Source organism: Aspergillus japonicus (genome assembly GCF_003184785.1).
Source record: "Aspergillus japonicus CBS 114.51 unplaced genomic scaffold BO86scaffold_1, whole genome shotgun sequence".
NCBI classification, from domain to species: domain Eukaryota; kingdom Fungi; phylum Ascomycota; class Eurotiomycetes; order Eurotiales; family Aspergillaceae; genus Aspergillus; species Aspergillus japonicus.
Genome location: NW_020291638.1, coordinates 655,005 through 679,794, shown reverse-complemented (window position 1 = coordinate 679,794; position 24,790 = coordinate 655,005). Strand labels below are relative to the sequence as shown.

The window sequence follows — 24,790 nt, the reverse complement described above, 5'->3', positions numbered from 1 at the left end:
GCAACGCAACTTGGTTAGCAAGCCAACAACCAGCCCCCACGAATGTGAACTTGGATTAGCTGGGAACTCGGAGAAAAGTAAGTAGTCTAGCAGCCAGCGGATAAGCAGGAAGCGGACAAGCAGATGGACCGGTCGTCTACCGTAGACTCGTCTCGAAATGTAGTGGACTGTCCAGTGCAGTGCAAAGAAAGTGACGCCGCGGACAAGACGATCGATCGCAAAGGAAAACCGAAAAGTCCGGGTACCTAGTACTGCCAGTCCTCACCGCACGCAGGTGGACGATTCAATGTCTCCGATTGGTTCCCAGTTGCGTCCCCGGCCTTTTTTTTTCTCATCGGCTTTTAAAAAAGTCTTTCTTTTTTTTTTTTCCTTTTTTTTTACGCTTCTATTGCCATCCGTCACCGCCGGAGCCAAATCGCGCCATCGGAAAGACATTAATACGGGGAGGGAGAGAGACCGGCGGGGCTCCCATTCATTTTCTCCCCCTCTCCCACTGCCGTTCCTCTCTTCCTCTCTTCCCCCCCCCCCTTCTTTTTATTCTTTCCATTTCTACCCCTTCCTTCCCTCCACCTCCTCGCTTACTTCTTCTCCTTTTCTTCTCTTCATCTTCTTCCTCCCTCAATCCACCTCTTTCTCCTTCTCTCTCCTCTCTTTCTTTTTTGTGTCTTTATTCACATCACATATCTCCTCTCATCACAATGGGCAGCGTCGCTAACCCCAAGACCGGAACTTTCCTGTTCACCTCCGAGTCCGTCGGAGAGGGTCACCCTGATAAGATTGCGTGCGTTTCTCTCGCTCTTCTTCGCTCAGAAGAATGCAATTCCCTTGCCAGACTCTCCTGCTAACGACCCAACAGCGATCAGGTCTCCGATGCCATCCTCGATGCCTGCCTTGCTGAGGACCCCCTCTCCAAGGTACGTGCCCCTCCATCTCGGGCCTTTGCGCATACCCCTCTCTGATTGGCTACTGCTATCTACGCGGGGTCCTTTTTTTTTTTTTTTTTCGTTCGTGCATCGAACCAATCACTAACGCGCATCCTCCAGGTTGCTTGCGAGACTGCCACCAAGACTGGTATGCATTGTTCTCTCTACTTGACATGACTATTGTTCTAACCCGCCTCCCCAGGTATGGTCATGGTTTTCGGTGAAATCACCACTCAGGCCAAGCTCGACTACCAGAAGGTCATCCGTGGTGCCATCCAGGACATCGGCTACGATGACTCCGCCAAGGGCTTCGACTACAAGACTTGCAACGTCTTGGTTGCCATTGAGCAGCAGTCTCCCGATATCGCCCAGGGTCTCCACTACGAGGAGGCTCTTGAGAAGCTCGGTGCCGGTGACCAGGGTATCATGTTCGGTTATGCCACCGACGAGACCCCTGAGCTCCTCCCCCTCACCCTTCTCCTCTCCCACAGACTCAACAGCGCCATGAAGGAGGCCCGCAACGACGGCTCCATCCCTTGGCTCCGCCCCGACACCAAGACCCAGGTCACCATTGAGTACGCCCACGACAACGGTGCTGTCAAGCCCCTCCGTGTGGACACCATCGTCATCTCTGCCCAGCACAGCGAGGACGTCACCACTGAGGAGCTCCGTGCTGTCCTCAAGGAGAAGATCATCAAGAAGGTCATCCCCGCTGAGCTCCTCGATGACCGCACCGTCTACCACCTCCAGCCCTCCGGCCGCTTCGTCATTGGTGGTCCCCAGGGTGATGCCGGTCTGACCGGTCGTAAGATCATCGTCGACACCTACGGTGGTTGGGGTGCCCACGGTGGTGGTGCCTTCTCCGGTAAGGACTACTCCAAGGTCGACCGCTCCGCTGCCTACGTTGCCCGTTGGATCGCCAAGTCCCTCGTCAACGCTGGCCTTGCCCGTCGTGCCCTCGTCCAGCTCTCCTACGCCATCGGTGTCGCTGAGCCCCTCTCTATCTTCGTTGAGACCTACGGCACCTCCGAGAAGTCCTCCGACGAGCTCGTCGAGATCATCCGCAACAACTTCGATCTCCGCCCCGGTGTCATCGTCAAGGAGCTCGACTTGGCCAAGCCCATCTACTTCCAGACCGCCAAGAACGGTCACTTCACCAACCAGTCCTTCTCCTGGGAGAAGCCTAAGGCTCTCAAGTACTAAGCGTGATAAACGCTGTACCCGAGCACCTGCTTCTCTTGTGAGTATGTTTGCGTTACGAATGTGATGATTTTGCTTTGTTTTCAACAACTCAAAGCATGAGCATAGACATGTCAAAAAAAGCAATTGTTTCCTTTTGGATTGTTTGTCCACTTTTTGCATGGTCGTCTCCACAAGAGGCGGGTTCGGCGAGGATAAATTCAACATGATACCACTTTTCATATATTGGGAGGGTTGTTACACGGCGTTTTCGGGAGCGAAAGTCTTCAACACTGCCTCCTCCAGGGTCCCGGGGACTCGATGGGACAGACCACGAGTGCCTTCGGAGTCGCGCGGTGCGTGGCTTCGGCACGTGGTGTTCTGCGTCGGGTCTCTCGGTCTGGACTTTCGGAAGTTTCCGATAGGAGCAATCGCATCGATGGCGAAGGAACGGATGTTCTTTCGGTCATCATGAGCTGCTAATTTAAAATTAGCAATATAGATTAATGAAGGACAGGCATAGCCTGTGTTGTGAAGATCTGATTCCTTTGTAGTGACCGTAGGAGTAAGCCGACTTGGCCTGTGCTGGAGTCCTACCATTGAAACCATAGTCAAATGCCTTCCATTGTCAGGTACCTCCAATCGCCGGAATATCAGAGTCAAAAACAAGTCTTTAGATCAAGAAATGGGCAAATTCTGAGAATTTCAAGGTTTGGCTGATAGCCCAAACAGTTCATGATTTCTGTTGGGAAAGTTTGTATTTGCAAAATGGCACGAGTGGCCCACCGTATAAGCGCAAGCGGCTCGTGCCAATTTGCAAAACCCAGCAGACCGCCACGCAGACCGCTTTCTTAATAGGATACCCCGCGCTCCGCCGCGCCCGACGCGTGACGGCGGACGGAGGGAGCATCGCGCGTCACCGCAATACTCGAAGAGCCCTTTTTTCCCTTTTACTTACCATATTCAAATAGACCTAGACCCTTGTTACACGCCGAACTGCCTGGGCCTTGCTCTCCCGACCTCGTCAAACGGAAACCCACAGCATGAACTAGATCGCTCATCTACGTCGACAGAACACCAACGCCCATGGCCTCGCTCGTGTCCTCCGGCGCCCTCCAACCCATCCCTCTGAACCGAGTCCCTCACACCCAAACCCAGCATCTCCACCACCGCGGCGAAAGCAGCAGCAGCAGCGCACTCCCCCCGCTCAAGAAGCGCAGAACATGCTTCGACCCGACTCTTGCTTCCGGGGCCTCTGGGCCGCCGACTGATTGGATCTCGCGGCCGATTACGATCCAGGTATGTTCTTTGGTTCTCGATGTGTTTCTGGTTCGACAGTTCTTGGGTTCTTGGACTTTTTGTACCCTCCCCCGCAATACCTACTTGTGATGCTCCACTGGCAGTGTCCCTCACTTACATTCTTGACTAATTACGACCTAATCTTCTACACTAAACTATATGATACTATATTCTACGGTCAATGGAAAAGCTAATCGAAGAATCTAGGCACCCACCACCTCCCTCTCCCAGGAACCATTGGTCCTCGCGCCGATTGCCCTGATCCCACGCTCTCGCATCCCATTCGCCTGGTTGGAGTACGCACCGCCCAGCGCTACCTCTGCATCGACTTGGACACCATCGTCGTCGTTGCAAGTCCAATCGGGATGTCTTTTCGTCGCGCATATCCCGGTCCTCGAATGCTATGACGGCGGAGCTGCTCGAACGGGTCGAGAGAAGATGGTGCTTGCTGCTAGGATGGCGCCCGGTGGAGGGCTGGTGGTTGTCGAGCGGGTGAAGAGGGGGATCTTTGCATTGTTGAGGGTCGCCGACGCGGTTGGAGAGGGCGAGTTGGTTGTTGCTGGGAAAGAAGGGGTGCGTGCTGAGCTTGGGGAGGGGATTTATGATGAGGGGTTTGGTCGTGATGTGCAGGATTATGAGGACGAGAACAAAGGTAAAGGTAGTATTGGAGGTGGTGAGTGGTGGGCTGCGGCCAGGATTGAGGAGCCTGATTCCCGGGGCTTGCAGCACGTGGGCAAGAGGGCCAAGGTGGAGGTTGCTGTTGTTTTTGCGGGCACGGTTGAGTGTGATATGCCGCCGCTACAGAAGGATGATGCTCATGGTCGGGACTCGCAGACTGTGACGCCTCGGATTGCGGTTGCGTTGGAGAGGAGCTCCAGTGTTGCTGGGGTGGATGCTTGTGCAGATGCTGATGCTGGCGTTGGTGTTGATGCTGCTCAGGCGCTGGCGCAGGAGACTGCGGATGCGCTACGGTCCCCGCAGGACTTCTTGGATAATCTGCGGGAGCAGTATTTGCAGGCGCTGTATATCTCGAAGGTGAGTTGTCTGGTGTTTCTTCTTGAAGGTGGCTATGCTGACCGGGAGTTTTAGACGTCTGTGGCGTACTTTGCTAAAGGTCCGCTTGCGCGCTGCCGGGCTGCGTTTCAATCGTCCGAGTCCGAAGGCAGTAGACCTCAGGATCTGATTGCTTTCTACAGGGAAGCTATCCTTGTCGCTAAGAAGATCGATCTCAAGTATCGCGAGACCCTGCCTGCTATGCTTAGTGATGTGCTACTTACTTTGTCGGATGATGAAACGGCAACCAAGAAGAAGAAACGCAAGAGCACAAAGAAGAAGCTCGGCAAGGACGGGCTGTACCCGGAAGAAACTGATTTGGTCCGCAAGTGGTGGAAGAACCGGACGCTCAGCGATCAGGCACTGTCCGCCGAAGGCCCCACGTCGAGGGAGACGGAGTCCAAGAAGATGATTGCCGATCTACGTCTGCGCGAAACGCAATTGCAAATCCTTCTCATCTTGGAAACAATGTCTCTTGAAGCGGCTGTCTCTGAGAGTGAACAGAACAAACAAACTGACGGTGCTGAAGGCGCGACAGAGGCACCCGCCAAGAAGGAGTCGAAGAACAAAAAACAGCAGGATCTGAATACCATGCTCGAACTTCACCTTGACCGACTGTGCATCTGGTACGCTGTCAGCTTTGAGGAGTCGGTTGTCCCTGATGCAGGTGCGACGTACAGCCAGAACCACCTCTCCGGAAAGAAGGTCGAGAGCGACGCTGTCAAGGACTTCTGCACAGAAGTGATTATTCCTTTCTATGCAGCCCGCCTGCCCGATAAGTGCAAGTCGATCACCCGGAAACTGGGCGTCTCGAGTGCTATTTCACCTTTCGCGAAGCAGGCTCAGACCAAGAAGGCGCCCAAGGGCGAGCCTGGTACTCCTGTTGAACGGCAACAGGCGCAGAAGCAGTCTCGTCGTCGTACCTTCCAGCGTGTGCTTACAGATCAAATGACGTCTCAGCCCCGCCCACCCCCGTCTCTGAGCCGTTCGAACACTACGCCAGCACAGACTGAGGCGAGACGCAATTCCTTGGATCCATTGTTACCGATCGCTGGGGCAAGCGTGCGGGGAGGAATCCAGAAGGCCAAGCGCGCTGAGAACCGCGAAGTCGACCTGAACGCCGTGACGCGTCAGCACGAGACGAAGCTCAAGAAGATGCAGATGCTGGTCGAGCAGAAGAAGGAGCTGGATGCGGCCATCAACGCTCTGCGCAAGCCCAACCGCGAACTCGTGGCCAAGGATATTGCCGATGATGCCGTTAAGCGGCATTCTACTGGCACTGTGCACAGCACCAGCTCCCGAAAGCCGAAGAACCCCGTGCGCAATCCCATGGGACAAGGAGTGCAAGTCGCAGCCACACCTAAGAAGGGCAGTCGAAAGAAGGACGCTGTCGTGGGGATGCCTCCTGTCCCCACGACTTTCGTGCAGTCGTCATCCATCTCTAAGCCCACGTTCTCGATGTCTTCTCCCTTCAACAGTGAACCTCAGGTGATCCCTGGATCGACTATTCGCTCCGGTTCCTTGTTCTTTGGATCAGCTGGTCGTGGCGAAGGCAGCACGGTCCAGGAGACCCCAATTCGTCGACCAGCGCAGCCACTCTTGGCTAATCCCACGGCATCACCTGTGTCAAGTGGTTCTGGTGCCCTCTTCAGGGTCCCGCCCCGTCAGGTGCCAGAAGCTCCGCGCCCTGTGGACATGGCCCCCTCCACACCGGTTCAGACTCGTCGGCACGTGGACACCTTCCTTCCGCGCGTCAAGCCATCGATGGTGATGGAGACACCCCCCAAACCGGCCCTCATACCCGCTGCTGTCCCTGCTGGGATCCCTATCCCGGAAGACAACCCGGTCCCCAGCCATGTTCTTTCCGTTGAAACCCCTGTCAAAGCGCCGGCAGCCGTGTTTAGCACGCCGGTGCGGAAGCCCAGTGCTGCCAAGCTGATGGTGCCGGCCACCTCAGCAGCGGTGCCGGTCACGCCGGAGAAATCAATATATTCGGCACTGGGGTGGGATGATGATGATCTTGCAATGTAGGTGTTTGAGCTCTCTGTTTGGGTTGGTTTGTACATTGGTGGTGCTTTTTCTTGTCATGCATTCAGCGGGCGTCTACCGGGCACATTCTTTTTGTTCTGGTCCCAGCGTACTAGTTTATTGATATACCCAGATAGTGGAGGTATATAGAATGGGGGAAGTTTCTTAGGGTTTCATTCAAGGCTGTACAGTACTGGTATAGTGAATCATAAGCCCTGCAGTGAATGGCTCAATGGACTATTTGTAGTTGGGTCAATACATATTGAGCTTCTCTTTATTCAATCATGGACTTAATTGTCTGCTTGTATATTAACTTCTGATTCTTCTTCATCCTTCTTCCCCATTCCCTGTGTATCTTTCTCCTTCAATCTCCTCTTCAACCCCTGTATATATTCCCTCCTTGTTTCCTATCTTTCCTCTTCCTTCTTCCTCCTTCCTTCTTCCTCCTTCCTCCATCCTCCATCCTCCTCCCTCTCCATCCTCTCCATTTATCTCCCACCCATCGATCCAGCAATAAGATATTCAAAATCCTTTCAACCCTCAGACTCCAAAGTTCATCCATACCACATATCCAAGACCCGTCGACTTGAACCCGGGGACCAGCCTCGAGAACAACAGGCCTAGACTACTCCAAGACTCTCCCACTGAAGCAGAAGACATTATCGGCCCTGGGAGTATGATAAATCTCATCATCTTGATCGTTCCCTACTCGCAGTCATGATATCTGGGACACTAACATAGCCCTAGTATGAAGTCTTCATCAGTCTAATGCACTACTTCCTTACCTGGGATGTAACGTCTATTTACCACCAATATCACCAGTCTCTGCCTGAGAGACGCAGATGCCCAGCGGCTCGGGTGCTTGGCACATTTCCCAAGATGAAATCACTCAGAGGCCTACACATCATTCCCGTAGGGGGTGTGTGAGATAAGGTGCCGCGCAAGGCGACGCAGAAGACTATGGCCCTGTCGCAGGAACAAGGCACCCAAATCGTTTCCAGTCTCTCCTATCGCCTTAAGAGCACTGTTGCCTTCGAATATTTCATGGATGACGACCAGTTTGGCGGTGAAGATGTCAGGTCGATTGCCGAGTTTCTTCATTACCGATACTTTCCCCGACCTGGCATGGGCAGGATGGTGAAGGAGCCTATAACTGCTTCCTAAGCTCTTATTTACAACTTGGACTTTTAAAACTGACACCAAAGTGAGTTTTTGATACTCCAAAGTGTGTTTTTGATGAATAACAGAACTGGTACTCCTGGTACCTGGAGGAGGGTCTGAACGGTTCAGTGGACCTCCCTGAATACACCTATGTAAGTGATATTCCAAAGCAGTTGTCAAGCACTATCTAACTGGTTCTCAACTACTTAGGACAAGAAAGGACACTTTGAGATCTACTATGGAGAAGTGTACTGCCGTGTGCCGGGGTGCAATAAGAAACGTGTAAGTACTTTCCAAGCCTGTGCAAACTACTTGCTAACTGCTTATCAACTACCTTAGCACCGATTCCAATCCACCAACAACTTGCTCCACAGATCTGGAGCCCAGCCCAGGGAAGAAATGACATGACTGTCGAGCTGGCTGCGAACTACAGAAGCATGCGCTGAAGTACCGAGGTCTAAATGCTAGGCATCGATGCAATTTGCATGCCAGCTACGGATGGGTATGTGTCTTCCGTGTAGGGTGTTGCCTATGACGATGAGATATACCTGTACCATTTCTGGTTCATAATATGGTTGAGCTCTGTTTGATGCCCAGGGCTTGGTAGCGAGGGATGATTTCAGGAGAAACGAAAACCAGGAATAGATGTCCTCAAATCGTACCACGCACACCTTCAGGACGGGTTGGTCTTCAAGGGCGTGGTGCGGAGAAGTCGATTCCTGCCCCTTGTGCTGCGTGCGATTCTTGGCCAACATCTTCCTCATCGTGCCACATCGCACAAAAGTATGGTCAGCACGTCTGGGATTTAGGTACCGGTTGGTGACATCTGCCGCAGTGGGCTGGATATGCAACACTTTGGACTTCTAGATGGGCTGCAGACTGCTCTATCAGACCTGCAAACCGGCTAGGACACGCCTAACTAAGACTGTGTCTGTCGAGTTAGCCTTACTTCGAAAAGGTCTGTCTTTGATGGAGTCGCTTATTCAAGCAGAACTTACTATACATCCAGGGATTTTGCATCGAAGAAGAGACTGGCTACCATGGAACAGTCCCCGGTAATTGTTCGAATTTATGCAAACACCGGATCGAATCTAACCAAGACTGTGCCATTTGGCTTCCTCGCGGAGGACAAGAGATATCCCTCACAGTAAGCTTCGACAACAACGGCTCCTCCAGATGGCAAGCATCAGAATACAGTCTTGAACGCGAAGCGCCTGCAGTATGGGAAGAAAAGTGTAACATTTGAGAAATGCGTGAGGTTCTACAATCTTACCGACTATTCAAAGGCAGAAAGTGAATACTATCGCATTCGATGGCATGCGGTGGGCGAAGAATACAACCGTTGATAACCGCACTCTGAAGCATTGGGACTTCATAATCATGCCATGCACAGGCCCAACTTCCACGTCCAGTCTGCAGCAGCAAACAATTTATCAAGTCTGTTCTGCTTAATCATTGATGAAGTAGAAGGCCCCGGTCGTTCCAGGCAGTACTCTATCAATCCAGAAACATAAAAGGCACCTCTTGAGTGCATATATCGATCATTCCTGAGCAGAGGAACTGGCTGGGCTTGATACTGAGAAACCCCAGCACTGGTCCCATGTCGCAGACATCTCGCAGACAGTGCAAAGTGCGGATGAGTTGAGGACCTGGCTGCGCTCGAATCAATTTCAGCCCCACTAGTGACTAACCTGGCCGAGCATTATCACTTCATATCGCTCGCTGCAAGGACCCGATCTATCGGTGGACTTTCTATCTCTGCCGAGGTCGCTGCAGCTTTCGAATTCGCGATTTACTTTTGAGGACCAGGCAATGTACTGTACTTTGCTCCATGGCTTCATTCGTACTTCCTGAATTGGAGATGACGAAGGAGTCGTCGAGCCGGCAACATTCAAACAGGCCATGGCGTCTCCGCAAGCCGACGAATGGTGGAAGGCCATGAAGGCAGAAATTGAACTGCTCGTCGCACGCGGAACATGGCGTCTTGTCGATTTGCCCGCTGCATGCAAGGCTATCTCGAAACGTTGGGTGTTCAAGATTAAAGTTCGAACGATATATGCCTGAAAAGCTAATCTCCTAGGAAAGGAGAGGACTTGCTGATGGGGAGTTGTATGAAGTTCTGGATCAATTAACCTGAACTCAGAGATCCTAGAAGCTCCGATGGCAGCTGTTAGACTAGCCGTACGGGTTCAGCTGCAAGCTGGCCGCTGTCTTCGGGCAGTGGTGCTATAGACAGGCCGGTGAGGGGGGCGAGGAGGGCCGGCCAGGTCCCCAGCCATGCAATTGAACAGAGACAGAGTACCTTGATAGCTAACTCATTTGGTACAGTTAACTTGCAGATAGGAAGCCGGCAAACCAGCCAGGGCTTTCTCGAAGACACCAGAAGAAGTCCAAAGATCCGTGGTCCTGCTACTACTCCCGCCTTCATCCCAGTGGATCTCTCGTGGAGAAGAACCTGCCTAGTGTTTTCCAGTGCAGCTGGACACCTGGGGGAGTCTTCTATCTTGGTGTCCCCAGGGATGAACCAAGAGCAGACCAGAGTTGGAGATGAGAACGGACTGCAGGGGAGGTTTAACCAACACAGCCATGTAAGGATGTGCAACGGTGAGGATGTTCTTCGCTACCGTGGCTGCGTATGGACACGTCTGTAAACAGGGCGATGTCAAGCAAGCCTTTCTGTGCGGCAAATTCCGCGACAATGAGAAGCTCTACATGACTCTACCAAATGGCTTCGAGCATGGCACCGATAAGTCTGCCTCCTGCTCCTGCCTATCTACGGCATCAAGCAGTCTGCGAGAGACTGGTATTACGAGCTTCTTGCTGCCGCGACAGATGTCGGAATGGTTACATCCCAGGCCGACGAGTGTTTGTTCATCGGAGAGCATGGAGAAATCATGATTTTGTATGTCGACGATATACAAGTCGCTGGTCAAACAGAAGACCTCCTCAACGCAGTATATCAAGGCCGATCGAGGCTCTTCACCATTACCAATTATAATAACGCCGCCTGGTAACTCGAGATGCCCTCTCTTCCCAAAGTATCGGTCAGCAATTCGAGGACTTTCAAGTGCAGCGCCAGCCCAGAATCTCGGACTTTACGCTCCTGAGCCCCAACCAGGGGCTCACTTCCCTCGCTTCGGCATTGTCCAGTTTGAAGCTCTGAGATTGACCCACTTGGTCTCCAAAAGTGAGGGCATCCGGTACAAGACCGTTACCCTCATCGGGCACCAGTCCAAAATCAAACCCGGATCCTTTGCCATTCCCACTATTATTGTTGACCTCGAATGAGGACCTTACGACAACCGAGATTGACGATGTATAGCTTGCAAGATCCACTAGCATATAGTAAAACTATATGCCGGGATCTACGTAGAGCTGATCGATCCAAGGATGGAGGAGCTCCTCTGCTGTTCTCCCGTGCAGGCCACATCCCCTCTTGTCCTCGTCTTCTGGCTTGGGGTCATGTTCTAGCATCCTAACAACAACTGCTGTGCTAAAAGCAAGGTCATGTCTCGCGGGATGACATAGTTTCCAGCTAGACGAACCTCTGTTCTTGTCAGTTTAGAGGACAGTGGGAATGTCACTAGCCTTGGTGACAACTTCCAGAGAAGCATGTTGAACGCGGGTGATGATACTGTGAGTCAACTCACCTGACCATGTCAAGCGCGACTGTCCCTATGGGTGTGGAAACAATAGCGAATCCTCCTTTCTCTCTACGTGATCTGGTTATGCTCCTAGCTAATCGGTAGCGAATAGGGTCGTCAGGCAAACGCACGCAAAAATGTGAATCGCGCTGAACTAAGGCAATCAAGCAGTACAAGCTCGAGATGGAGACCTTGTAGGCTCCGCCACACAATCCCTCGTCAATTTGCACGGCCATTTCTTCTTCGCACAATATAAAGGCTGGTACGTCCTATGCGAGCCCAAGTAGCACAGTCGCATGAGCTATGGCTCCTCGGAGGTTAATGATACAGATGAGAAAGCGAAACTGAGAGCTTTCGACCGGTTGCGAGGTATGGCATGACTCTGAATACCAAATCGAATTAACACAATAGACGGAGCGGAGCGTAGGCTTTGGCCCATCGGAGAAAGCCTGCATGATGCAGGACAGGATATCACCGATTAGGCCTGCACAAACGTGCTCTTGTTCCCGGGACGCCCCAGTTTATTGCTTGGGTGAGAGTCACTTACATACCGTGATTCAAACGTCAGGTACCTCTATTTGCAGAGAGACACGGCATCCACGCCTCTATATTTTGCAGCCCCTGTCGAGTCGCGAGCGGTGTTGGATATTGTCGCCGGTCTTGAATTCTGTTCCCTTCCTTCACAGGGTTCAGCCGCGCGCGAGTGTCACCGACGAGAACGCACAGTACGTTTTTTCAAGAGAAAGCACCCTTTTGGTTGGCAAGTTGGGGCTGCTAGCTGCTGGAGATCTAGGCTCGGCTCTGCGAGGGCATCCTCGTGACTAGCCCTGACCAGCTTCCTACCGACTGGGTGTGTGACATATGCTGCATGACAGACATTCAAAATGTGTGTCGGTGGCGGTCGCCGACAAAAGTGCAATAACTGTATGCAGATCGATCACAAGTGATCCCTGCAGTGGGTGCAATACCGTCTGAGCAATAAAACATACTTGCAGCACTACAGATTGAGCCCTCCGCGTCAGAACCAGGAAGGCTTCCTTAACCTTCCTTGTTCACCGAACTTTTTATTCACTACCGGCTGTTCTGGTACAGAATCTGCCTGTCAGCGTCCTTGATCAGCCAGCCTGAATCAGGACTCTCAATCAAACGAGTGAAGAAGAGTGATGTGTCTTCTTGGACCACATTTGTTCAAGAAAACCAATCCTGTGACATATCTTTCTCCCCCTCAAACTTGAGATGCTGACCAGCCGTGTAAGAACCTGTAGAAGGCTCTGCGAAGTCCGCCCCGCAGTTTTCTAAATGCTGTATGGAGGGCGATGCTGAACTTCCCCCGGTTCGTACGCCCCCAGCGTTCCTCCGTGACCTCCTTGCTCGAACCGACATCGACGGCCCGCAATTCCTGGCTTCGATCCGTCCCTACAATGGTGCTCTGTGTTTCACTTCGGCAAACTACCACATAGATCGACCCGTAACTGGCGGAATCACCCCGGTGAGTATCCACGGCGAGCTGATCCATTTACACGGTCCGTTGGATAATGCAGACGGCCAGAGAACTAGCCATCAGCGATGTTCTTGATCATGCACCACTGGGAGTGAAATACGCTGAATCAGACGCTCGAGAAGTCTGACATTCCTGGTGGCCTACCGATACAATCAGAGCAATAATGGAGGACGGGTCTTTTGATAATGCCCTGCCCGACAAACCGCCTCGCGAGATTATGCAGCATCAGCAACAGGACCAGGAGGAAGAGATGCCAGATGTTTTTCATGATGCCTACTAGATATGCATGAATTTGATATCTCCGGTCGTACCCACCCCGAAGCAGACAGCGACAGCGAGAGTCATACGAAACCGCCGCCGAGCCACATCCTGGAAGACGTCGTCATGTACTAGCAACTCTTCAAGAGCCACGAACATCAAGTCTAACATTTCGAAGAAGTGTCTTACGCGTGAGGGCATTCCCTGCGGTTCCACTAGGACTTGTGCCAGACGAATGGGAACGATTGGCACTCGGAGAGCTACAAGCTTAGCTCACATAGAAGCAGCACATACCATATCGTTATCCATTGCATCATGACTTAAAATGCCCTTGTGGGCCCCACCGCCAGCGGGCACACCCAGGGCTGATTGGGACCAGCCGACGTCCCGCAAACGGGCCAACGACGAAGAGTGGGGTGCCACACGCTTTGTTGAGCTGCCTCCTGCAGCCTGGTTCGCAGGCCGTTCGGCGGCAGCGTCCGCCGCGGTGCCCGGCCTCCCCGGCTGAACAGGACAGCAACCCTTGGTCTGGTCGCGAGCGGGATTGGGTTCGCGAGCCCATTGTGCGGTCTGTGCCGTACATTGGGTGGTCGGACCCCAGGCAGCTGTCTGTCCGGGTCCAGCTCCGCGAGAGCATCCTCGTGACCACTTCCAATTGTCCTGCATCGGCCATGCATATCTGCGCAGGAAGCCTTTAACAACATGGTGTCTGCTTGCAAGCAGATGTGCTGTACCTGTGCTTCCTCGATCAAGTGATGGGTCAAGCCGATAGGGTACACTCGTTGCAGCAACTTAGGCTAACGCAAGAATGCCCCACCCAATCCTTTCAGAGCAACAAGTAAATCTACTGGCCGTGGTTTCGATGTTTTCATATTCTTGGTACAGGAGATTTTCATTGTGCTGATGATTGAAAGCAGTGCCCTCCCAACGTGTGTTGCAGAAATTCTGGAAGAAAGAACCAACACCACTGCCTACATCCAGCATATCTACAATGATGGTATGTGTCTTTGTACAAACATCTACAGGTCTAGTATCCGGACGAGGGCTACATTACTGCAAAATGACATGACTTTCAAGCTAAACTCATGGTCTGATCACAGTCAAGGGCCTAAAGCTAGGCTTCGGCAATTCGTGTATACAACTATGTACCGCATAGCAGCGGCTGGTGCAGCGGCTGGACCAGCACTTCAGCAAGCTGTGGAGAAGGTGGAAATTACCGCTTTGTCGTCGACGTACTCCTGCCCGGGCAATTGATCTTTCGATGGACAGAGGCTCAGTGTTCAGACAGAGGATGATGCTTAGGCCACTGGGGTTCTCCTACCAACAAGGCCAAGGAAACGTGGGTCTAAGAAAATGGATCAAACCGCAGCCGCTCTTCATAGAGCGATCCTTTGGCATGTGCAGAATGAGAACGAAAGAAATACCTTGTATCTGGTGGATATGGAGAAAGCACTCCAAATTGCAAAGATACACTTACAACAGCCACGAGAGCAGCAAGCTCCATAGAGAAGCAAGGATGGTGATGACCTGGGGTTTCCATCTTCGAAGGCAGAATGCCTCTCACGCCAACGAGGCTTGGGAGACTGAAAACAGTGCATTGCAATGGACAAGGAGCACCTTGACGACGACTGGATGAGCACCCAGCGCGCTTGCAGATTTCATCGAGGACGAGAACTGTTACTATTTATTTCCACCCTTCCTGGACGCCCGACATGGCTCGATGTGGATTAACCACCGCTCGTACCCGGTTGGGCCGTTGACCAACTACTCCGATCTCAGAGTCAGAGGATCGTCATGTATTTTCTATTCTGTGCGCATCTTGATGCTGTGGCCTGTGGCTGGGTGATAACGGCGGGTCTGGGGAAGTCTAGATGTGAAGTCTTCTGTCTGGTGCAATATCAGCCACCTGGGATACTCCAGTCGATCTCACAGTCGAAATTGAACAAGAAGTAGGAGAAGAAGAAAGGGTCGTTCAGCTTTGGAAAATTCAGAAACAAATCGCAAGACAAAAGGCAGGGGCCAAGCAACTGAAAAACCAGCAACCGAGAACGATGGTCCCGAAAATTAATGATGTCAAGTCGAGTCGAGAACCTCAGAGTTGTGCCCCAAGATCAGAAGCGGTGTATAATCACCAAGGCCGATTATCCGGACATCGAAGAAGCCCACGTTTACCCCTCCTCTCTTATGAAACGCCATGCCGTTACCAAATTGTCGTCCGAGACCCTGATTCTCACGGTCTTACAAAACTGGTGGACAGAGAAACGTGTGCAGGCGTGGAAACAGTAGATCTTCAGCCGGGCTGATCATCCAACTTGGTTGCGTTTGCGTTTCGTCCGCGTTTTTGCGTCGTCTCTAGCTTCAGTCGTTGTCGAGCGACTCGACCCTGGCTGTAGAGTCTGCATGCAACATTGTCACATGAAGCAAGAAGTTGCATGTATACTGGGGGGTCGGCGTTTTCATCTTGATGCCAGACCCAAGCGGTCCATCCCGCGACAAGAAGACTCGACAAAAAGACTCTTAAGGTGCGCATTGTCTGGCTGCCGCCACCAAAGGGAAATGGCAGCAATAAGGTTCATCTGTATCAGAATAGTCCCAAAGAAGGATGAAAAAGAAAAAGCCGACGGTTGAACTTCGTGCTGACAAGGCACGTGTGCAACTCGCTCGTATGTCGAGCATATACAATGCCAGTTATCCCTGTTGGTCAGCAGTCAAGATTAATCAAGCACTGACATTGACAACTGCGAGAACACTCCACGGAATTGAGAAACCCGCTCCAATGGAGCAGAGGCAGAACAGCCCGCACAAGAGTACACGGACAATTCCCTCAGCAATGACTTCTCCTAAACATCTCGCTACCAGGACATGAAGGATCTCGAAGCCTTACTTTACTGGCTTTGAGAACCAAGCGGGAACCCATTCGGGTAACTTCACCTGCATGCAGTGGCAGAAAAGATTGTTGGAGTCGAACAACCGACGGGGGAAATGGCGCTTTCCGATGCTAGTACTTGAATATCGAGGTGATACTGCTGTGCTGTTTCAAGAGTGGTGTCGCAGTCTATGGAGCATTGATGCGCGCAATGACCTCCATCATGGAAACTAGGCTAATCGTCATGTCGCTCCTGCAAGTCCGGAGTCAGAGACAACTGGTGATGGTCACCTATACTCAAGCTCGGACTTCAACGGGCTAGCGACGCTGACTGGTCTGATCAGCAAGCTATTAAACAATTTTCTTGCGCTCGGATCTAGAACTCGCATATCGAGGAGTCAATTTTATCTCCTTGAGGAAATCTCAGCTCTTTTGGTGAGCTTCAAGAAAGGCAATGAAAGAAATACAGCCGTGATGTCGATAATCATCGCTCTCAACATCGACGTCCACCATGTTAGAGCTGTAGCGTTATATTGTCTTCTGAACGGATCTGACAATTATGTTCGGCTGAAGAAAAGTAAGATTGGCTAATGCTGTGGATATTTATGAGAGACAAATCGGCAGAGAAACCCTTGCTCAACATATTCTCAACTAGCACAAAGTTGTTAGCCACAGGGGATCAGCCGTCTTCAAGATGGAGTGCTTGATCACAAGCTCTGGAGGAGGCTACGGGCAAGTGGTGTCGGAGCACGACTGCGAACGATTCGCAGCTGCTTTTGACAAGAAACATGCTTAGCCACTGCTTCGGCAAACAAACAATCTGCACTCTCAGTGCTGTCGTTGAGCCCAGTCAACCTCAAGGGCAGCGCATATTATCGATCGTGTTGCGCCAGTATTGTCCGGGTCTGCTACTGCCTTTAGGGCAGCACCCGGCCATAACCCCCGCTCCAGCGGTCAGTTCCTGCAAGGTCACACGTCAGCGCCGTTTTTTAGAGGGATTGTACCTTGTCTCGTCGTGACGGAGTCAATGACTGAGGTCGAATTCTGTTACCGTTCACCCCTGACAGGAAAAGTCATCACCTTGAGTAAAACGCTGCACGTCTACTAAGGAATGGGTGTCTTCATTTTATGGCAGATGCAAGTGATCCATCTACTGACAAACAACTCTCACCGTGCTATTTGTCTGGTTACCATCACATAAGCAATGGTACGCTGATATGATCAGTCTACTAAAAGCACCCCTCCGTGTCGAGGAAGCAATCGAAATGATGCACACAGCCGAGGGAAGAATTATGGAGGCTTACTATCATCATTGCTGTTGGTGAAGTTATGTGAGACTCATGAGGTCTAGGGGCAGGTACCAGCTCACTACTGGCAACCATAACTTGTGCGTACGACCGGGAGGAGAAGAAATCCTGGCTGCGGGAGGCCCGCTTGGTGATGCTGCAGGGGGACATCTTTACAGGGACCCAAGAATGCACAAATTGCCAACAAGGGTTGGGGAAATTGGCAAGACTGCGTCGCCATCAGTAAGGAGATTCCCGTTTGAACTCCCTCTGTTCAACATTTCTTCCATCATCAACACTTGTTTCGTTCATGTCTCGTCCTCGTTTCTTCGTCGTTTGTATAACGAATCGCTATTGAAACAACTCCTTTAAGGTATATCTATCCTCCTATCCTAACTTTTGGAACTGCTAAGATGCTAACGGGTGGCTGCAGATCTGCCTACGAATTAACATGCTTACCCCTTTGTCCCTCCGTCCCTTGGCGGATATCCTATGTTTTGCCTGACATGCCTCAGAACTTCTGTTAAAAGCTATGAGGAGGGGTCTGCTGAGCTGTTCGCGACCAATTGCTGTTTTGATGCCGTTTTCTCTGTTGAGTGCAGCCAGTGCGCTGCCAGGAAGGCAAATTGCGCCCCTGTAAGCTCATTCCTTTTCCAATCTGTTCTCTTTTTGAGACGCGTCTAATCGTAGGTTAGACCGCGACAGGCATGTTGGGGGACGCCAAGGATTTTGCTGCGATGCTGCAGTGGTCGGCCGCCTTCTGGGATGCCGACCTCGAAGCGTTTTGGGACCCCTACCTCCGCAAGCCAATCGGCAATTCTCTCTGCGCGTTGGCCGCCAAATTCGCCGACGCTGAGAAGGCGCATCGCATGGAACATCATGTGGCGGCGACCACTAAAAAGGCCATGGTCGGCCCAGGCCGCGTGTGCAAACTGCATCGAACAAGGGAGAAAGGGGTACTGCTTGTTCAACCTAAAATGGACGCCAGCAAAGGAGGAAGCACGCCGCAATAAGAGGAACGATCGTCAACGTCGCAAGCGCAAGCGCCAGCGAGAGAACGTGGAGAAGGACCCGCGCCCCTTGCTTGGGGGCAAAGGCCTGGCCCGAGTGGCCCAGGAAGACCTCGAAACCATCCTGCGCAGCGGTAACCCGAGCTACGATTACTGGAGACTGGCAGCGGCGGTTGTCGAGTCGGGCGCTTGGGACAGGCGACCTGGACTGGTTCGGTCCAAGGATCGCGGCGGCGAACACTCCGACAGATGCATACATGCAAGCCATGTCTTTGGCCGACTGGATCAGGGAAGCCAGCGAGGATTAGTGATCCAATCAACCAAGGTTGAGGAACGCAACTATCGTCGGCCCCGACGATGCCAAGGTGTCCCTCGCCTCGTGGTTCTGCCTGCAATGGACGGGAGTTGGATGGACGATGAATCTTTCTCCTATGCAGCCACTCGCCCTTCAAGAGAAGGTGGACAAAGGAAAAACCCCGATAAGGGGAATCATGAAGAAGACAGCGCCGTCGGGACAGGAGTCTCAAGCGGAAAGGGTGAAGAAGTTGATATTGAAACCGCCAAAGAACGTCGAAGCGCTACGGGCCAATGCCAGGGTAACCGATCGCACAGAATCCTCCCATCGAAACGACTCCTCCGAAACCGTCGCGGGACCGTCAAGTGAATTGCCTTACGAGATCATTTACGACGGAGCGGCATCGTCGGACGATGATGAAGAGATGCAAGCAATAGAGGAACAGGTGGGGAAGGCACAGGGGGGAGAAGGATCGAGATCGAAGCGCTCTCAGGGCAAGGGACAAGCAAACATAACAGAGGGAACCATCAAGGCCGCTCCGACAGTGGCAAAGATTAAGGAGGAGGTCCAACCGAAGGTTCCTAAAGTGCCGGGGCCGATACGGGCGCTGGAGGGAAAGGTGCGCGTGTCGATAGCCGATGTATTGGACAGCACCATCGTCGAAATTCGGTGAAAGGAACAACATTCAGCTGGTGACCTTGTTATCATGAATTTTCTAGTGGAACGAAAGGGATCGTACTCTCGAATTCTTATTCTGTGAGATCGGGAATTGCCATTTTCTTATAAAGGTTAGGCCAGTTCTTTGTATTTTCTGACAGTCTGATATCTCTTGACTATGTGATGTCACGGATATCAACAACCTCTTCTTAGTCAAAATCTACCAAAGACCGAACAGCCACATCCGAACTGGGAGCTATTGGCTGTGCAAGTGACATTGACGCGTCTTCTGCGGCTCTCAGACGTTCTGGCAACTTGCTGGGATATTGGTCGACGAGTAAAGTGCAGCACAAACATGCCTTCACTCCATTAGCAGCTCGATGAGAATTACCGCGGCAAAGCACCTATCACGATGGATGAGCTTGAGGACAACCGTTCCAGCGCCAGCCTGACCATTCCAGCTCCAGCCGAAACCCAACCAGACCTGTCGCATCCATGGAGATCCCGAACATGTCATTTCTGCTCAGCGCTTCCTTTATCCGAACTCCGAAAATCCTGATTCTGGCAATTGTCGAAACGCAACCCGACCTTCCCCAGTATAACCAGACCTCCCCCAACACAGCCCGACCTCTGACAAGCTGACTCAACTTTTCTGGACGCCCGCGATAAACCAGAATATTATGCGCACAGAGTGGAAGATACACAACAAATCTCCCATTCCGAAATCCGATTGGCCAGTAAGCAAGCCCTAAACCCACCGCCTCTGAGGGGTGGTTATTCCGGATCAAGACCTGTTGCGAGGAGCTGCGGCCGCATAACCCTAAGAGCCCATAAGTTGTGCCTACAATAGGAATGAGAGGGAAGCACCACTCCGCAGAGCACACATGGTCATAACGCGCGGAGAAACTTTCAGAGGCACCGAGGGCGTGCGTGTACTGCCAGCAGCAAGAGTTGAGAGATTGGCGCGACTGTAATGCTATCAGCACAGAGCACCTTGCAGCAAGCCGGATCATCGAGCAAGCCGCATGCGCTAATTGCATTGAGAAGGAGAAGATGGGAAACTGCTCCTTCCATCCAGGCTGGACGCCGGAGAAGAAGGTAGAGGGGCTGCACCGAGCGGGTTCAGCGACCAACGATGACTGGGGACGATCTGGACGAAAAGCTACTCGCTGTTCTGGATTGGGAGAGTAAAAGGGACCTTTCAAGGACCCAGGAAACAGAGAATCGCCTGTGGGCCGCGACTATACGAAAGCCCTGGAGCACCACAGGAAAGCAGTAGCAGCCTTTAAGTCCTTTACAAAAAGAATGCTAGAATGGAGAAAGAATCAACGACTGTGGGAACGTGACTTCCTCATCTCTCTTCAGCTGACAGACGCCAGCAAGGACACCCTTGAAGCCGAACTCGATGATATCATCAAGAACGACGACGACAAGGATGAGGACGAATTTCTCAAGGACTACCCTCCGACTACATTTGACAGGGACAAAACCACCAAGACTGATGACGGCAAACGGCCTGGTCGCGTTAACAACCCTCCCATTAATCCATACGGCAATTCCCATGTGGGAAAGTTGTCAACGGGGCACCAATTGCATGAAATAGAGCACCGTGTTGCTGCCGGCTCGCAAGTTACCCATGGCGCTCATCATTGGCCGTGCAGATTTGAAGAAATGGGCAATTGCCTTCAGAGGGGTTTCCCGACTTCGTGCACCGCGAGATTCGCAAGTCCAGTGAGGAGTGAGCAAAAGAATCCTGGATGAAAGGCCGCTCTGGGATGATACCATACACATATCAACCAGGGCAAGTTCATGCGCAGGAAGCAGCGGGAGGGTTCGAGCTCTGAGCCGGGCTCCAGCTTCAGATTCAAGGACACGAACGGAAGACAGTCGCCACGAACTCAGAGAACGACTCCTCGCCTCAAGCTTAGGACTGGCAGTCTGAAAACCAATAGACGGGGAATGTGAGGCCCTAATACTCCGCATGCAAACGTCCCGATACCGAGTGATGATACGTGATCCTTTGTCTTTAGGGAACCTAGTAGGGCTTCTCGCTGTTCCGCAGTGAGTTGAGCGAAACCATATGCCACTGCTAAAAGCTGCAAAGAAGGAAACGTGTTGCAAAGAAGAAGGATCAGACCGAGAAGAGACCAGTGGCGAACGGGGTGGAGAATGGCGAGAAGGCAGACATTGATTTGCGCTTCATCCCTGATCCGCCCAAGTGACAGAGGCATTGACCATTGCTGCATTCGGACTTACCGGACGCTTGAGCAAGATATAAGCAACAAATACGAATTCAAGCCATGCCGGCGCTATTGATCACGAATATGACATTCTGAGAATGGGCCGATGCGAAGTTTATCGCATTTCACTCGCAGGCAATGTTGACTGGTCGCTGTGCTATGGCGATGGCAATGATAATATTGAGCAGCTTGTCATTATTGAGGTTAAGACAAGAGAGGTCAACTCTAAAGTAGTTTTGGCACTTCTGGCTAATATGGCTCCTTTTATACCAAGATGGAGTCTTTGATAATTGCAATGTGTTACGATAGCCGCACACAGTGCGGCGGCACGCCTTCAGCACATGGTGCTCAACATGGGCTAGGAATATTCTGCTGGGCTAGATGAAAATTCAGCCACATATATACAGGGATGGATAGATATCTTCTGCGCCTATGGCAATATCATGCCGGAGCTCGAGGATTGCGTGGACCGGCAAAGGCCAAGGCGATTCGGATGCGTTAGCCCTGGCGGTAGTTTCGCAGGAAATAAGCCCTTTTGACAAAGGCTGAACTGCCTTAGGAACAGTAAGATCTCTGAGTTCATCGTTGTGTCTGATACGGGATCTGACAGACGATTCTAGGTCAATTGACTGGTTAAAAAACATCGATTCCATCTAGGCCTCCGTAACAGGCGGATAACGAAATTCCATGGTTGATGGTGATGTACAGTTTAAAGCGTTCGACATTGTGGAACTACTCCTCTTAACTTTCTATTACGAACAATCCATGTCTATACCTAATCGTTGTAGAGTGAGATTGAAAATCTGGCATTCAAGCTCAAGACACTAGTATGTTGGTAGATTCCTTGTTATCTAGCCCTAACCGCGGGCATTATCGTGGGCTGTGCGTATATAGCTGCTCCAACAAAGCGGTTGCGAATTGGGCTCAGCATCGCTGTGTGATATGATCATATTCGAGCTTATAGCCATGCAAGGCTGTTTTTAACCTGAGTGTCTTCAAAAGAAGAGTAAATCTTACACCTTCAACTTCATAAAGAGACAATATCAAGGCAGCGAGCCCGCCGGGAGCCGGCCGCTAAGGCATCAGCATGCTTATGCCTGACCCGCAAGGCATCAATAAATTGCCCCAGGCACCAACATATGTCTGCCTGGTAAATTAGGCACTCCATGGCTTCCCTTCTCGGCGAACCACGGCAAACATATACCCCCCCGTTATGTATAGCGATCGAACACCAGGGTCACCATAGCTGAGCGGGTTGGCCTCCGCTCCGAGCTATGGAAGTCCTGGGTACGAGACCGCGACTTGTCGCGGCCTCGTCTGCAAAACCACCCGGGGGTTTTCGTAGCCTTCCCCTCCTCGCGCAGCTCGGCTGTGCCAGGAGGGCCGGTGAGCTTTTTGCATTTGGAATCTTTTTCATAAAGTACTGAGGAGATGGTCTCGTTCGTGCTCTTTTTTGATGGCTTAGCTGGCTGGCTATCTTCATGCGGAGGGGGAGGGGATGTGAGGTTATTTGCGTTGATCAGGATACCACTCAGATTTCTTCTTCTGTACGGTCTACAGCTCCAACGAAGGACTCTCTGTCTTGACTACTATGGTACTCTTGAGAGAGCCAGTATTTTGTTAAGTAATTTATTTCCATCCTCGGTTGGTGTTGCATGACCGACCACCCTGGCTCATCGCCATCCCCAAGTCGACGGCGTGACTTCCCAGCCGGTAGCCACTTCCTCCCACACATGTCAGAGTGATCGCACAATGAGGAACATTTTCGTCACGACACACATGAGGTTATAGCTATTTCAGGATCTTTGAGAGTTCGCTGTCAACCCTTTTCGCCCCACAAGAAATAGCTTTACCCAACACAGATGATATAACTCGTTGGCTCTCATGTCTTTCCATTCTACAACGCCTTGTATGCTAAGAAACCCCTCATTGATGCTGTGCTAGCCTTTTTCTGCCAGCAGACGACTTTTCTCAGCTATACCCCCCGTGGTCTCCAAGCATATGTCGCTTTAACAAACAGCACTCAAACTAACTCCGACCAGAAGGCTGAAGCGTTTTGCAGTCTCTCAACCATTATAGACGGAACTTATGTGTGTCCATGGTGGAACAATGACTTCTCTCTTCTTTGCTTCGAGGCTATTCTCTCATCCTTTCGGCTGTCCTTTTCCTCTTTGCTTGCATTCACCCTTTCAGCCACGCTCTCACCAGTTGTTTCAGCTCCACACCAAGGACACCTCTACATATGCATCACAAGGCTAACTGAGATAATTTTTAGATGCATCTTCCGAGACCAGTTTCTCGAACAAAGCCTGCAGCTGAACTTCCCCGCCATGCGTTCAAAGATCCCACACACGTTGATCCGAAGGCCATGCCTGAGCCCCCAGCGATTTAAGACGGCCGTACCTTAACGCACGCAACTCTAAGAACGCTTATAGATACACTCCTTCAAAATTCCTTTCTCGAGTCAACCTAGAAATGCACCTACCAATGCTCTTTGAAGCCGAATACGCCTACTGCTAGGATCGAGTTCTGCTATAAATTCACAGCTCGAACCAACGAGCCTCCACACCACCATCCATACGCTCCTACACTACACTCCCTTCCACAGCTCGAACAACAGGACCATCCAATCACACACCATCCATTATTTCCGAACGGAAGACACCAGATGGCTCGCAGATTTGAACAAGCCATCTTGGCCGATGAAGTGGCCGTCATCGGACCCGGGACCGTGGGCAGCATTACCTTCACCGCTCCAGGTCCAGACTCCCAAGAAAACAAGACCGGTAAGAAGCGAGGCCTGACCGAATTCAGAGCTATCGGCGCCGGAAGGCTCCTGAGAAATGTCGCCGCGGTGGTGATGATGATCAGCACCGAGTGCGTGGTGCTCGCAAATATTTCTGCCCCCGTCGGACTCGACGACACAGTTGAATCTGTGACCCGGAACCCGGTAGATACATTTCTACAGGTGTGTCGCCGCACGGTAAGCCCCGCGGCGCCCCAAAGCTATGTAATCGTCGATGCCATCAACCCCGAGGGCTGGGTCTGGGTGTTCCCTGAACGAGTGAGCCTTATCGGGAGAATGCTGAGTGATGCGTTACCAGGGACTACACCGTCACAAATTGGGTATGAGGTTCAAAGCTCCGAGTTCGGTTGGGCGAAAGGGCAGGTATTCGTGGATGCCAGGATCAATTCGCCCAAGGTTTATGTGGATGATGTGCTGATGATGCAGGTCCACTTTGGTCCCAAAGACTGCATAATGGGCATCATTAAACCGGGGTGGTTTCCTCCCCTCCCCCCCCCCCCCCGAGCGCGGGATTAGGTCCCGTTACGGTAGGGAGGCGAGCTAACCCCTGGCACTTGCTTCGATTGATGCCTTGATCACTCTTG

The 24,790-nt window shown here is 51.9% G+C and overlaps 6 protein-coding genes across 6 annotated transcripts; all 6 read left to right on the top strand.

The window, feature by feature from the left end:
* Window positions 1-698: 698 nt before the first annotated feature.
* Window positions 699-2,126, top strand: BO86DRAFT_374500 (S-adenosylmethionine synthetase; the record flags this gene model as incomplete). Its single annotated transcript, XM_025670437.1, has 4 exons — window positions 699-781; window positions 857-914; window positions 1,044-1,071; window positions 1,126-2,126. The coding sequence occupies 4 exons, from the start codon at window positions 699-701 to the stop codon at window positions 2,124-2,126; spliced, it is 1,170 nt and encodes a 389-aa protein (XP_025533378.1).
* Window positions 2,127-3,021: 895 nt separating this feature from the next.
* BO86DRAFT_405497 (uncharacterized protein) lies at window positions 3,022-6,664 on the top strand. Its single transcript, XM_025674097.1, has 3 exons — window positions 3,022-3,401; window positions 3,609-4,436; window positions 4,491-6,664. Exons 1-3 carry the CDS (start codon window positions 3,189-3,191, stop codon window positions 6,483-6,485), a joined length of 3,036 nt encoding a protein of 1,011 aa, XP_025533377.1. The 5' UTR covers window positions 3,022-3,188; the 3' UTR covers window positions 6,486-6,664.
* A 778-nt stretch (window positions 6,665-7,442) lies between these two features.
* Window positions 7,443-8,089, top strand: BO86DRAFT_374498 (uncharacterized protein; the record flags this gene model as incomplete). Its single annotated transcript, XM_025670436.1, has 4 exons — window positions 7,443-7,619; window positions 7,730-7,795; window positions 7,854-7,925; window positions 8,018-8,089. 4 exons carry the CDS (start codon window positions 7,443-7,445, stop codon window positions 8,087-8,089), a joined length of 387 nt encoding a protein of 128 aa, XP_025533376.1.
* A 9,816-nt stretch (window positions 8,090-17,905) lies between these two features.
* On the top strand, window positions 17,906-19,176 carry BO86DRAFT_394279 (uncharacterized protein; the record flags this gene model as incomplete). Its single annotated transcript, XM_025673187.1, has 3 exons — window positions 17,906-18,121; window positions 18,192-18,590; window positions 18,646-19,176. The coding sequence occupies 3 exons, from the start codon at window positions 17,906-17,908 to the stop codon at window positions 19,174-19,176; spliced, it is 1,146 nt and encodes a 381-aa protein (XP_025533375.1).
* A 1,119-nt stretch (window positions 19,177-20,295) lies between these two features.
* On the top strand, window positions 20,296-20,895 carry BO86DRAFT_394278 (uncharacterized protein; the record flags this gene model as incomplete). Its single annotated transcript, XM_025673186.1, has 3 exons — window positions 20,296-20,435; window positions 20,540-20,723; window positions 20,764-20,895. The coding sequence occupies 3 exons, from the start codon at window positions 20,296-20,298 to the stop codon at window positions 20,893-20,895; spliced, it is 456 nt and encodes a 151-aa protein (XP_025533374.1).
* Window positions 20,896-24,068: 3,173 nt separating this feature from the next.
* BO86DRAFT_394277 (uncharacterized protein) lies at window positions 24,069-24,660 on the top strand (the record flags this gene model as incomplete). The annotated part of the gene is made up of 2 exons (XM_025673185.1): window positions 24,069-24,569; window positions 24,652-24,660. The coding sequence occupies 2 exons, from the start codon at window positions 24,069-24,071 to the stop codon at window positions 24,658-24,660; spliced, it is 510 nt and encodes a 169-aa protein (XP_025533373.1).
* Window positions 24,661-24,790: the final 130 nt, after the last annotated feature.